This window comes from Pipra filicauda, unplaced genomic scaffold, assembly GCF_003945595.2.
Source record: "Pipra filicauda isolate LSUMZ 115617 unplaced genomic scaffold, ASM394559v2 scaffold326_size819446_pilon, whole genome shotgun sequence".
Classification (NCBI taxonomy): domain Eukaryota; kingdom Metazoa; phylum Chordata; class Aves; order Passeriformes; family Pipridae; genus Pipra; species Pipra filicauda.
This window is the reverse complement of record NW_024104450.1, coordinates 745,119-756,390: the sequence shown is the minus strand read 5'-3', so window position 1 is coordinate 756,390 and position 11,272 is coordinate 745,119. Positions and strand designations below refer to the sequence as shown.

Genomic DNA, 11,272 nt, shown 5'->3' with positions numbered 1-11,272 from the left:
TTAGCACCCTTATAAACCTCTTTCCACAGTTTATCCCCCACATTCTCCCAAGTCTTTACTCTAAATGCAACTGATGTGTTAGCTTCAAAACCTTGCTTTCGACACCATAGCAGCAAACGTTGCAAATCATAATCTTCAACAGTTACACCTTTACGCTTTAGGAAGTGCTTCCAAGTGGATAACACCAACTTTTCCTCTTTAGACATCTGATTCCCCATTATCACAGTCTTTGTTCTTGGCGGCTCACCTTTTCCAGGTGTCAGTAGTTCTCAGGTCCGGACCAGGCAGTCTCCCCACTACTCTCAGCTACGCCAAGCTCCGCCACCACCATCCGTCGCCCGATGGTCAGTATTGCAGTATCACGTCGGGGGTCACCATACGTCAGTGTAGAGTCGTGACGGCTGATAAAGATACCAGGAGTCAGTTATGTGCAGGAAAGATGTCTTCTTCTTCTTTATTTTCTCATCTGCTTTTTTATACCCCTTGCTAGCAGCAAGCAGTATCCTTATTTTAGGTAAGCAAGCAACAGCGTATTCATTGGCTAGGATCTATGAGCGATACATTTGGCAAAGCTCAAGGCCTTATTGCAGTTCCCACATCCTAGGCCTACCAACTTTACAGCCTGCCTTTGTTTTCTCCATTAGGGCTGCGTACTGACTTCCTTATCATCAAGGATACACCCGAAACTTTTCCCAGTTGATAACTCCATCCTGGGAGCTAATAGACCTGCTATTAACCCCATCAGCTGCACTCACCTTTTGCTGGGAGGAGGATCTCAACCAGGGGAGAGCAGCATGTGCTGTGATGGTGATTGAGACGTGCTCAGAGACCTGATGGGGAGGAGTAGTTGAGGCAATGGAACCTGCAGGGAACAACAAAGGTGGGAATGCTGGCACCACCTGGTAAGTGCACGTGTAATTTAGTCCATGCTGCCTGCCAAGGGAGAAAAGAGACCTCAGGGCTGTAGGTCAGTGTTACTGAAGAGCAGGGGAAGAAAACCTGACCTACAAAGCATCTCTCTTTGGAGAAAGGGCTGTGAAGTCTCTGTACTTCAGGTGCTGTGCATTTTGCTATTTATCTGTTGTGCTGCAGAGTTGTTTCCCCTCCAGACTGATTGGCTTGACAAACAAAGTTTTATTGATATCTCTAAACGGGGAAGAAAAGCCCAGGGAATATCATAAAACTTACTTTCTTCTTCACCTACTTCTGGATATTCATTCAGAACAGGATCTTAGTTGTGACCCAGCACCTGTGGGCCAACACTTTACAGAAATGACACAAATAGGGAATGATTTGTACAAGGGGAATGGTTGGAAATTTCCTGAAACAATGCAGAATGAGAGCACTTGTCAAAGCAAATATTTCTTAAAGCAAATACCTAACAGGAAAGCCACCATACCAGCTGCTGAACACGTGCAGTGGGTCAGTGCAGAGAGCAGAGAGAAGGAGGTCTGTAGGTAAGGGGTGCTCAGAACCTGTCCCCAGGCGAACTTTGCAAAGTGGTCTTTTCACATGGCAGAAACTCTAAAGCAGCTGTGACTTACCTTCCTACTGGGAAGAGATGGAGGAAGATCAAAGAGATCTTTAAGAATTTGCTGCTTTCCAGGAAGCAACCACATTAAAGCACTTCAAGTGGACAGACCAAAATTGGAAGATTCAGCTGGGGCTTGGGGAACAGTTTCAGAGAGGGAGGAAAAGATGTGTGTGCTTGGAATCAGCCCTTTATTTCAGTTGCAGTGCTTAAGAAAATGTTTTTCTTCACTTCTGGATGCATTTCTGAGAGGTTAATCCAGAAGAAACATATTCTGAAAAAAACTCTGTCTCTTCTTACCTGCCTAAGATTTCCTCAATCAACCTCTTTCAGGATAAGAGGAAGCTTTTGTTGCTGAAGGTTAAACAGGCTTTGGACAGTACATTAGAAAGAAAGGAAGAATTTGTAACCATTTTCAAATTCAAAGGCCTCAGGAGGGGAATATCTCTGCCTCCAAGTGTGGCTAAAACCTAGTATTTTCCACCTTGCTGTTTTTCTTCCTCTTTCATTTCACACAGTTTTCAGGAAATTATCCTGGAGCCAGTGATTTCTGTGTCAGCCTTTTTGATGTACCTTCAGGGGCTGAAACCTGACATTCTAATAAAATGCTTTTTTAGCAAGTGTAGGTCAAAGTCAATGCATGGGAAAAAAGTGGAGGCGGTACTGGTTCAGTAACCAACTCAGTTACTGGGAACTCTCCTCATTTCAGCCACCCTTCTGGTTCCACATGGCTATGTATCAAGCCACAGCCTCAGGGAACTCTGTCAGAAGATAGTAACCACCCTGTGGTTCCAGGGACATCCCGTTAGTCCTTCTTCACCCTGGTTTTCTCAGTGATGGAGGTTCCAGAGTTGTTCTTCTGAACAACTTTATACAGTCCAGGTTCTGGGTATTCACAAGGTGTAGATGCCATTCCTGTAACTTGAGATGGCACGTGTATAAGCAGTTACTTTCTTTCCCAAAGTCTGACACAGTGGAAATTTTTGTCTGGATGCGTTAACTAGGACGTGCCTTGCTCAGCCTGGAATTAGTGCCTTCATGTTGCGAATTCCACCCTTTTGTGCTTATCTCAAGTTCCTTTGGTGGCTTTGACAGCATTTTGAGACCATCAGTGGTGCTCTTTAAGTCCTTACACGTCTGCGCACATATAGGACTCCCTTCCAAGACAGCCTTGGAGCTGGTACTCTGTATATGTGTTGTGCCTCTTTTCCTTATATACCATGGTTCTGGTAAGACTTTCCACCCACTGGCAGAGCTCAAACCGTGCTACTTGTTAGTTGGTCTACTGAGATGATCAGCTGTTCCTGCCATCTGATCCACTGACCTTTAGGGAATTATGAATTTGTAGAATGCATGTGGGTCCTCACATGTAAGGAAACCCCAAGCTTGCTTTGTCTGTCACACAGACCGTGCAGAGAACATGCAGGACAGCTCAGGATCTCATCGTCCTGTGCTGCTGCTGCTGCTGCAGAGGTAGAGTGCCAGTTAATGAACGATTAGCAGGATAATAGACACCTTACAGCACCTCAGTCATTTCATCAGGCACACACCTTCTACAAGGTGTGCAATACAACATTAATTTTACAGTTAGCCAGGGAAGGACATGTGAATTTCTGACATGCTTTGGTAAAGGATAGTCAAGGCAGTTGGCTTCTTCTTTTCTAGAGCTTCACTGGTTTTATCAAACCTGTGATCTTTAATTCAGCTGAAAAAGGACCTGATCATCCAAATAATAAAGATGTTATTCTTAATTAGGCTGTTGATTTTTGAAATATTAGATAGTATTAATTTATTCTGTGAATTAGACAGTGTTTTGCTAAGAGATTTTGGGAAAAAAACCCCACAGACTTGATGACTTCTATTTCCATCCATGAAATAGAAGGGGAGAGGAAGAGAGGGGAGGGGAGAACACCTTCTTGTCTGGTCTGTGGGTCTGTTGATAGCTGTCATGAGCTAGCAGAGAGGGAGCTACAAGAACAATCAACTACAGCTCAGGCAGCTGAAAGTGACCTGTGTGGAAAGAATGAGTAACATTACCCTCTTTCTACTCTACGTGTTGTAATATTTAATACTCTCCCGATACTTCATACTATTAAATTATGATGAAGTAGGGCCGTTACCTTTGATTAAATTCAACCATGAGCTAAGTGCTCAGTGACACTAAAAGGGCTTTTATGGAATTAAACCAGACCTGAGATAACAAAAATCACAGCAGAACCTTTCACCCAGCTGGTGTTCACCAAAATGCTACCTCACCTTTTTAGAGGTAGAAGGAGATTGCATCTCTCAACCAACTTGTAAACTGAACTGCATTGAAATGTATGATATTCATTTTATAAAGAGAAATATGAAGAAATGCTCATTCCAAAGAATGAAATTAAATCCTTTCTCATGGCATTGGATTACACTCCAGCCAGCAGGAACACATGTCCCTCCTGTAGAGAGCATGTGCATAGGAAATAGTCTTGTTTTAGCATCCCGAGATGTTCCAGATAATTTTAAGTAGGAGCAGAATTTTCTCAATTGATAGTGATTCAGAGACATCCCAGGATTAGGTTGCCCAGTCACAGCAGGTGCAGCACTGCAGCCTGAATTTTGAACCTGCCCCTTTCAAAACCAGGAACTACCAAACAAAACTGTGTCTCTCAGGTTTCCCTCCACTTTGTGAGTGGTAGTTTAATGAGTATTTTTAATTTGGTCTTTTTTGAAAATGGTAGTCCCTTGTCTAGATTTCAAAATTAACATGCATTTCTAGTACTAGCTTTTGCCCTTCCAGACCTTTCTAACATGTAATTTTCTTCTCACTGTGTGGTGCATCACACTTGCCTCTGGATTTATGCATAGGAAACCGTGCCTAAGCAATGGATGTAGTTCTTAAATAAAGAGCATAAAATCAGTCACCTTACAGCCTGTTGCAGTTTGGAATCTGTATGTGAAAGAGGATTCATGAAATCAATACAGTATGGATTATTGAAATGTGAAAATTAATCCATGTGAACAGTAATCCAGCTGATACTGACACGATCTATCATGTTACTTCCAGGTTGCATCTCAGAGATTTCAGCTTGTTCTATTAAAACATGAATTTAAATGTAGTTTTGTCTAGTTTTTCTGCTTCACGGCTGTACTGGGATGAAGTTGTGATGACATTTTTGGTCTGTGTTTGGCCTTAGCCACCTGCAGTAGTTTATAGTTCTCCCTGCCAAGTTCACTGATAAAACAGTGAATTCGTCCTTGGAGGAAGAACTTCTGTATAAACTGTTTTAATTGGTGTCCTGTGATTGGTTAATTGTCCGTCAATGGCATTTGGAGGAGAAAGTGATGATGAAGTGAGGAATGCTCGCCCCCAGACTGAATTAAAAAAGACCCCCAAAACACACTGCGCATGCGTAGGGGGATTCCCGAAGTTCTCATGCATGCGCAGAAGAGGTGCACTTACATAACCAAGAGGGTGGGATTGGGAACCTCTGGCAGGGCGGTACTGGCCACACCTCCCTGGGCAGGAGTGCCCAATGAATTGTATAAAAGCAGACACATTTTCCTTGTTTGAGGCCGGCTCTACATGAAGGACCGAGTTGCTGATAGCGGGGACTCCTGCTGAAGTGGGAGCCTGCCGACCCTCTGGAAAACGCAGCTGCTGCAGAGGGCTTTATAAGTAGTTAGAGTGGGTAAGACCATCTTGTAAGTGACACCTGGGTGAGTAGGGTGTCATGCCTTCCTCTTTGGTTTTTGGTTCTCTTCCCCCCCTTCCTATTCCCCTTCTCTCAAGTGTCTGTCTTCATAATAAAAAATTTGCTTTATTGAGTAGCAATGGTGTCTAGCTTTTCACGTTCCAGTATACCTCAGACCTTTTCCCTAATACAACGGCACTTCAATTTCCATGTCTCCAGTTATTTTTGTTCTCTTTGTGTGGTTCAGAGCCCTGGAGCATGTCCCTTTGAGATCAGTCAGTCTTTCCTTGTGCAAACATCCGGAACACATTTTCAGTGTCACTGGGATGGTGCCTAGAGCTGTTTTGAGCAGCAGCACGCAGTGGCTGCAGCCTCCTGGACACCCGCGTGCTGCAACTCTGCTGCCAACTAGAGAGCAGTGCAGAGGTTTCTCCCTTGCTCAGTTTGCAAGGAAATGGCCCATGAAAAGAGAGCAGAAGAAAACACTCACTGGCCAAGAGCTGATCTTGGCTTCAAAGAACCCTCTAGGGCAGGCTGGCTGTCCGTTTGTCCCACACACTGCTCAGAGAAGGCCACAGGACAGTACCTGCTTTTGAAATGCCTCCACAGCTGGACCCTTCTAGGCTCTGTACCTACAGGGAGAAATCAATAGAGATATGTATGTACACATATAATTTTGTTTGTACTCAGTGCAGAGCCAGAAAATGATCCTTCTTGATACCTGATGTAAGAAACTAAATCTTCATCAACCCCTGACTGCCCTAAGGCTAAATTTACTGTTGAGGGGGGGCAGGAGAGGAGAAAAGTTTGCCTGTGCTGATGCTTCCGGGAAAGATGAGCTGGGGAAGATGAAACGGCTCAGCCATGCTCCCTGTGTCACATGGGCAAGATGTGTGGGAACCTAAGGGTGTTGGGAGAATAGAGATTATATGTGAACAATTTCCTTTGCATTCCTGTGAGCCTTGCTTTGGCATAATTGGGTGTGGACAGTAAAAGCAACTGCTAGCTAAGTATGGCTACAGGCGTTGAAGTTAGAACAAAGGAGGCTCCCTGCCAAAGTTAAGGTGGAATTTCAGGAAGGTAAATGTGTGTCCTCAACTCATATGAACACCTGTCATGGTCCAATTAACAGTGGACAACAAAGTATGTTTTCCTTATGTATCCAATGCTGTGTGAAGAAGAATCACATGTTTGAGCGTAATACACAGTATATAAAGTGTCTTTCTTCTAATAAAGCCGACATTTTGCCGATCATACTGGTCTATGAGCGATCTGTCCGTGCCCCTCTGTCTATATAAGGGGACATTTTATGGCTGGGTAACAGCTGGAGGAGCTTTGGTAGTGTGTGCTTTTGGTGAGGGCAATTGTTCCCCGGTGCAGGCTCCAGCTACAGCTGAGTGGTCCATCTGTTTTTGGAGACTTCCACGTGGGAGAGGTTAGCTTTGTGAGCAGAGAGCTTGGAACTTGTGGTGTGACCACCTAGATGACTTCTTTTTTAAAGGCAGAGTTTGTGATAAGTCAGGGATTCAAATGAGTGCTACAGTGTCACCAAACAAAATCTATTACACAATTAATGCAGCCTTAAATGACTGTTTTCCATCATGAAGGTGTCTTGTGGAATGTACAAATTTTTCTTACACCTAAATGTACAGAATCTTTTAGAGTTTTACCTTTCAGTTGCATTTCCACCTCGTTGTTTTACATGATCTTGATTCTTGAGGACAGAATTGCAATTGTAAAATGGCAATTGGATTTATCTAGGAAATGTAGATACAAATCCTCTTTGAGTGCAGAGCCACAGATATTTTAGATATTTATAACTTACTTTAAATGACCAATAAAGTAGCAGCATTATTAGGGTGAAAGGGAGTCTTCTCTGTGCGATTCGTGTTACGTTCCCTTTTGGTAAAATGCCTGGATGACAAACAGGTAAGCAAATTTATATTCACGGTAGCTCATTTGGAGGTAAATATTGAGTTCATTTTGTATTTTCCACTTAATCTGAATACAGTAAGTCAATACGATGGCTAGAGACTTACATGCAGCACTGCTGCCAACACTGACTGCTCTTCTCTTGATGAGGTGACTGGTAGTGACAGTTTTCATTTTTCCCCAAACCAGTGCTGTCAGTGTTTATGTATTTGTATTAATGAGAAGGGTAGAGTGCAGTTTTGTGGTTTAGTGGAGAGCAAAACAGTGCCTGAATTCAATTGATTTAATTTTTAGTTTGATTACATTTTTTTGTCGTAAGCCTGAAAATGAAGGACATCCTTTTGGAAGTGCTCAGTATCCAATATCTGTGATCTCAGTGGCAGCCAAGTGACACCTTGGAACTTGTTTACCTTGAACTGACTAAGTGAAGATATGAGCTCTTTTGGCTCCTTTTAGAGATGGAAAAAACCCCAAAATCAAACTCGAACCAGTTTTCTGAATCCTCTGGAAAATCTGACTTATGCAAGAAAGTGTCATTTTGAATGTGCAGATTTTCTGCTATCATTCATTCAGACACTCGTTAAGTCAGACCAATAATGCTCTTTATAGTGGTTTAACACAGCTGATTGAAATAAAATCACTTGAAATGTTGGCCTCAATTTTCAGTGATGTTTTGAATATGTGAATATCTCTCATTTAGGAGAGAACAGAATGAATTTGCACAATTCCATTATGGCTTTTTGTTCAACACACACATCCTCTCCTTTTCCCTTCTCTGACCTTGAGTACTAAAATAAAACACCTGCTTTGGAAATACAGCTCAAATATAATTGTTTCTGCTATTTTGCTTAATGTTTCTATGGGAGTTAAAAATATTCAGTTGTAATTTGCTTTGTAATTCTTTGTAATTGTGGGACCAACAAAAACACCACAGGAATTATTCCCACCAAAAGAAAATACGCAGAATAGATTAGAAAGACTTTCTGGCAAAACTCATATTTTGCTTTATATATAACTATTAAACTTACACTTTGGAATAAATTTACCTAGCAGGCTTTCAGTTCAATTACAGCAATTGTTTTTCAGCAGGATAATTTTTCAGAAGGACTAGACAAGGAAAGTAATCACTTCAGAAAATCCACAAAGATATGCAGTACTCTCATGGCTGGTTTCATCTTGAAAAGTTCTGGAATGGCTTCTGATGAGAAACTTAATCTTTCAGGACAAAGAATTCAGCTGAACCATTAAATTACAAAATGACCCTCCAGAAACCAGATCAAGGTCATTCAGACCAAATCCTGTGCAAATATTATGGTCCAGTGTGTTCTTTGCAAGGATGTATTATTTATAGATTGGATTATAATGATCACCTCCAAAACCCATAGGTTTTCTTGGGCATGTTGCAGTAAGGCAAGGAAATCACAGGCAAGAAAGAATAGAAAACATGATCTGAGCAGCTAAAACAAGGCAGACAGCGTCATCCTTCTGGAGCAATTCTTGAAAGCAGCCAGTCAATAGGGACAGAAAATGTGCTTTGGGGAAACTTCAGCAGAGAAAGATTAAATGTTTGTAGAGGGGCAAAACAGTCAAATTTTTTTCTGAAAGTTTTGCATGTGATCTTCCTTTTACTTAATTACCATCTAAACATGAAATTTTTCTCTTGTGCCTCTCTGATGTTTGCAAACACAAGGTGCATCCCTTTTCCAGAAGGCAAAAAGGAAAACTCATGAGCCTTGGAATCAACAAGTAGCTGCTTTCTCCTAGGAGAGAGGCTTTAAAAGAGCTCGGCAAAGCTGCTGAAGGATTTGGAGTCAGATATGACTCTGTGCAGGTGTGTGTCAGAGTGCAGTACTCTCTGACCAGGTTCTTTTAGATACCCCACATTTGGAGGGAGAAATCTGAGCCAAAATCCAAAAGGGATGGACCAAAATGGACATGGGATTATTATTATTATTTTTTATTATTATTTGTAACATACCTTAAGAACTCTCATCACGTAGATGCTTGTATTGTTTTTTCTCCCTTATGCCAAGGTTCACCAAATCTATCTTCACAAGCACAGGTGATTTGTGGCTGTCTAAGAGCCCATGTGCTCTGGAGCACATTTGAAGTTTTGCTTGATATAGCACAAATCACATATCCAGCATACAGACTGAGTTGCCATTGCAACTTAATGTAAGTTCTAGCAGCAAAAATAAGAGTAAATGTCTGGTCACCATTTTTATCTAAATCTTCAGTTTTACCTTGTCTGTCTGATATTGGCCTCCTCCTTGGAGGTCATCAAGGAACAACTTTTGTGCTGATTGGAGCAGAACAACTGAGTCAACCACCTTAAGACTGTTTGCCCTTGACTGCCCATTCACAAAAGAGTCTTTGTGGACCAAAGTCACTGCTGCCTAGTAGCTACTGGGTTCTTGTTGAGGTCCTTAAAGACTTAACAAGCAACTTCAAATCCACAATTAAAATTGCAAGAACTGTATTGGAACTCTCTTTCTCCATAGCTTCTGTGGTGCTTGATCCACTTTCCTTTCACTTTCCTTTCCTTTCCTTGATCCACTTTCCTTTCACAAGCCAGACAGAATCTGGCACAAGATTTTCAGATATGCTGGTGTTTCAGTATGTCAAGCTCTCTCAGTTACTGAGGGACTCAGATATTTATAGATTTATTCAGACGGCTGGCTCTGTGGGACCTAAGAGAGACCTCACTGGGCCCCTTCAAGAAGCCAGACATGGAAAGGGGAGGCCACTTCCTGAAACCTGCCATGGGTTCCATTAGCCTCAGGTTGTGGTTCTTGGATGGGAAATTGGCAATGAAGAGAGATGAAGTTTCATCACTTCATCTGTGTCCCTCAGGACTGCAGGGGTCAGGTCTGTCCATGTCATGGCTTCTTGCTGGGCTTCGGAGAGTCCAGAGGGCTGGGAGCCCTCCTCTTCTGGGCACACCGGGCTGCTCCAGGTGAGCAGCCTCTGCCCTGACCAGGAGTGGAGTGGCTGTGGCTGCTGCCTTGGGCAGAGGGACCTGCCACTGCTGCCTGCTCTGGCTCCTCCTGGGGCTGGTCCTCCTCTGCAGGGATGGGTTCAGGTTGGGGGCAGCTGAGACCCTGGTGGGGGGCAGTCTCTACTGTAGCAGTTTCTTCCTCCACATCGGAGCCTGCAGAGCAGCTGACAGGAGTGCCCTTGTGGGTGCTGCTGGACATGGACCAGCTGGAACTGGAGCTGGAGCTGGAGCTGGTGCTGGCTGCTGGGCTGCTATCCTCATCCCCAACAGCGTGTGAATGCAGCAGCCTCATGGCCTCCTCATTGCACTGTTCTGCAATAGCATTGATGAGGCCATGGACCAGCAGTGCTGTGTGTTCCTCCAGGAAGATCAGCAGCCTCTGGACCAAGACCTCTGCATCTGGACCATAGATGCAGAGGTAGCGCAGGATGCAGCTCTCTGTGGCCTCTATCAACCACCACCGGCCCCAGTATATTCCCTCCAACCTCTGGCGCAGCCAGGGCCGCACGGGATCCAGGAGCTGCTGTTGTCGACGGAAAAGTCCTGCCCAGACCTCGGGCAGGAGGTCACCAACAAGTTCCAGCCTAGAAGCCCCTTGCTCATCTGGGGACAGTGTCTCCTGTGGAGAAGATGGAGGGGACACCACAGGGAGATGGGGACTGTTGATCTCCAGGTGGCCAGGAGCTCTCTCTGCCTGTCTATAGCCTTCTGGTGACTCTTCAGGGGAGGCGATGACCAGCTGTATGTAGTCCTGTTCACTCTGCTCAGAAAATCTGACAGTCTCTATCATTCTTCTGCAGAGTGGGCACGATGGATTTCTCCTTGTCCACCGCAGGATGCAGCCCAGGCAGAACTGGTGGCGACAGGGCAGAGCAGAAGCCACATCATTCCGAGTGTCCTGGCAAATAGGGCAGGTGCTGTCTGTCTCTTTGGCCATTTTTGTCTCAAGCTAGACTGGTCAGTGCTCTCCTGACATCTGAATATAAGAAATGAGGGCTGATATGTCACAATTCATCCCTCTATGATATCACAATCCGCTGCTCAATGATGTCATTCTCCACCCCTCAGTGATGTCTAAATAGGATGTCCACCTCTGCAGACTCACGGTGTCAGGAGAAAATGGAAATACCATCTCCTTTT

General features: G+C 43.9%; 1 protein-coding gene across 1 annotated transcript; it reads right to left on the bottom strand.

The window, feature by feature from the left end:
• Window positions 1-9,769: 9,769 nt before the first annotated feature.
• Window positions 9,770-11,069, bottom strand: LOC113989391 (E3 ubiquitin-protein ligase Topors-like). The gene has a single exon (XM_027723893.2). The coding sequence runs from the start codon at window positions 11,067-11,069 to the stop codon at window positions 10,014-10,016; it is 1,056 nt and encodes a 351-aa protein (XP_027579694.1). The 3' UTR covers window positions 9,770-10,013.
• Window positions 11,070-11,272: the final 203 nt, after the last annotated feature.

Excerpts from the sequence above, each read along its gene's own strand:
- LOC113989391 (XM_027723893.2), bottom strand. The coding sequence starts at position 11,069 with ATGGCCAAAGAGACAGACAGCACCTGCCCTATTTGCCAGGACACTCGG.